The 1,502-nt window shown below is 55.1% G+C and overlaps 1 protein-coding gene across 1 annotated transcript; it reads right to left on the reverse strand.

Annotated features, from left to right (window-relative positions):
* Positions 1–281: 281 nt before the first annotated feature.
* Positions 282–1,286, reverse strand: LOC122238494 (putative olfactory receptor 2B8). Its single transcript, XM_042985481.1, has one exon. The coding sequence runs from the start codon at positions 1,224–1,226 to the stop codon at positions 282–284; it is 945 nt and encodes a 314-aa protein (XP_042841415.1). The 5' UTR covers positions 1,227–1,286.
* Between the last annotated feature and the right edge of the window lie 216 nt (positions 1,287–1,502).

Here is a 1,502-nt window from a genome sequence, read left to right on the forward strand (position 1 = left end):
AAGAGGCATTCATGCTGACGTATGTAGCTATTATTTGTTGATTCTCATTATTGTATACATTCCAATAGAGGATACATCATAGTTATTTTTAGATTCTTTTATTGAACCCATGTTCTCCCCACTAGAATATTGAGCTCCATGGAGACAGGGCTGAGTGTTGTGATTGCTGATCACAGTCGAAGTCAGTGGAACAATGGCCTAGACAGAGGAGGTGCTTTATAAGGATTTGTTGACTTCAGTGACAACCGGGTTGTAGTCACCCAGAATCTGCAAACCCTGTATTAGCTCCCTCTGGAGCCTGTGGTTCCTCTCAGCAGTCTCCTCAGCGCCCCCTTGACCTCTTTGTTCCTCAGAGTGTAAATGAGGGGATTCAGTAGGGGAGTCACCAGAGTGTAGAAGAGCGCAATGCTTTTGTTGACATCCTGCGAGTAGCTGGAGGGAGGCTGGAGGTACATGGAGATGAGCGTGCCAAAGAAGATGACCACCACCATCAGGTGGGAACCGCAGGTTCCGAAGGCCTTCCGCCTGCCCCGGGCCGACTTGATCTTCAGGACGGCCCTGGTGATGTGGCCGTAGGACACTAAGATGAGCGACAGAGGCACCACGAGGAAGAAGACACTGACCGCGAAGAGTTCAGCCTCGTTGAAGGAGGTGTCGGCGCAGGCCAGCTTGAGCATCACCGGCACTTCACAGAAGAAATGGTCCACCTGGTTTCTCCCGCACAGGGGCAGGGTCATGGTCAGGGCCGTCTGTAGCACCGAGTTGCCGAACCCTGTGAGCCAAGCAGTTAGGACCAGGCGCAGGCAGAGCTGCGGGTGCATGATGATCAGGTAGTGCAGTGGGCGGCACACGGCGGCGTAGCGGTCATAGGCCATGACCGACAAGAGCACACACTCCACGCCCCCGAGCCCCAGGGCGATGAGGAGCTGGGTCACGCAGCCACCATAGGTGATAGTCTTGTCCCGCCCTTTGAGGTTGGCCAGAGTCTGAGGGACGGTGCAGGTGGTCAGACACAGGTCCATGAAAGAGAGGTTGGAGAGGAAGTAATACATGGGGGTGTGCAGGCGAGGGTCCCGCAGCGACAGGAGTATAATGGTGCCATTGCCTAGACAGCTCAGGACGTAGCCCATCAGGATGACCACAAAGAGAGGCGTCTCCAGCTTTGGCCTGTCGGAGAAGCCCAGGAGGAGGAATCCTGAGGAGGTGCTGCCATTCGCTCTTTCCATGGCACTCAGTCTGCACAGTTAGCAGGACTCCCTGTTTTCTCTTGCAGCTTCAGTCCAGCCCTGTTTTCCCAGAGTGGGCGCGTGGAGTCTGGGTGGAGGCCTGAGAGTTTGCACACACCCTTCCTTGTTGGGGAGCGACGGGGTGATAAACAGCCCCTGAACGGGAGCATCTTCTGTGTTTCGGGCACTGCCCTAGACGTGGGTGCACTTTCTCCCAGTGACTGTCTGAGGTTGGCACGTTCCTGATCTCTGTTGACTAGATGAGCGAAGTGAATG

Source organism: Panthera tigris, chromosome B2 (assembly GCF_018350195.1).
Source record: "Panthera tigris isolate Pti1 chromosome B2, P.tigris_Pti1_mat1.1, whole genome shotgun sequence".
NCBI classification, from domain to species: Eukaryota; Metazoa; Chordata; class Mammalia; order Carnivora; family Felidae; genus Panthera; species Panthera tigris.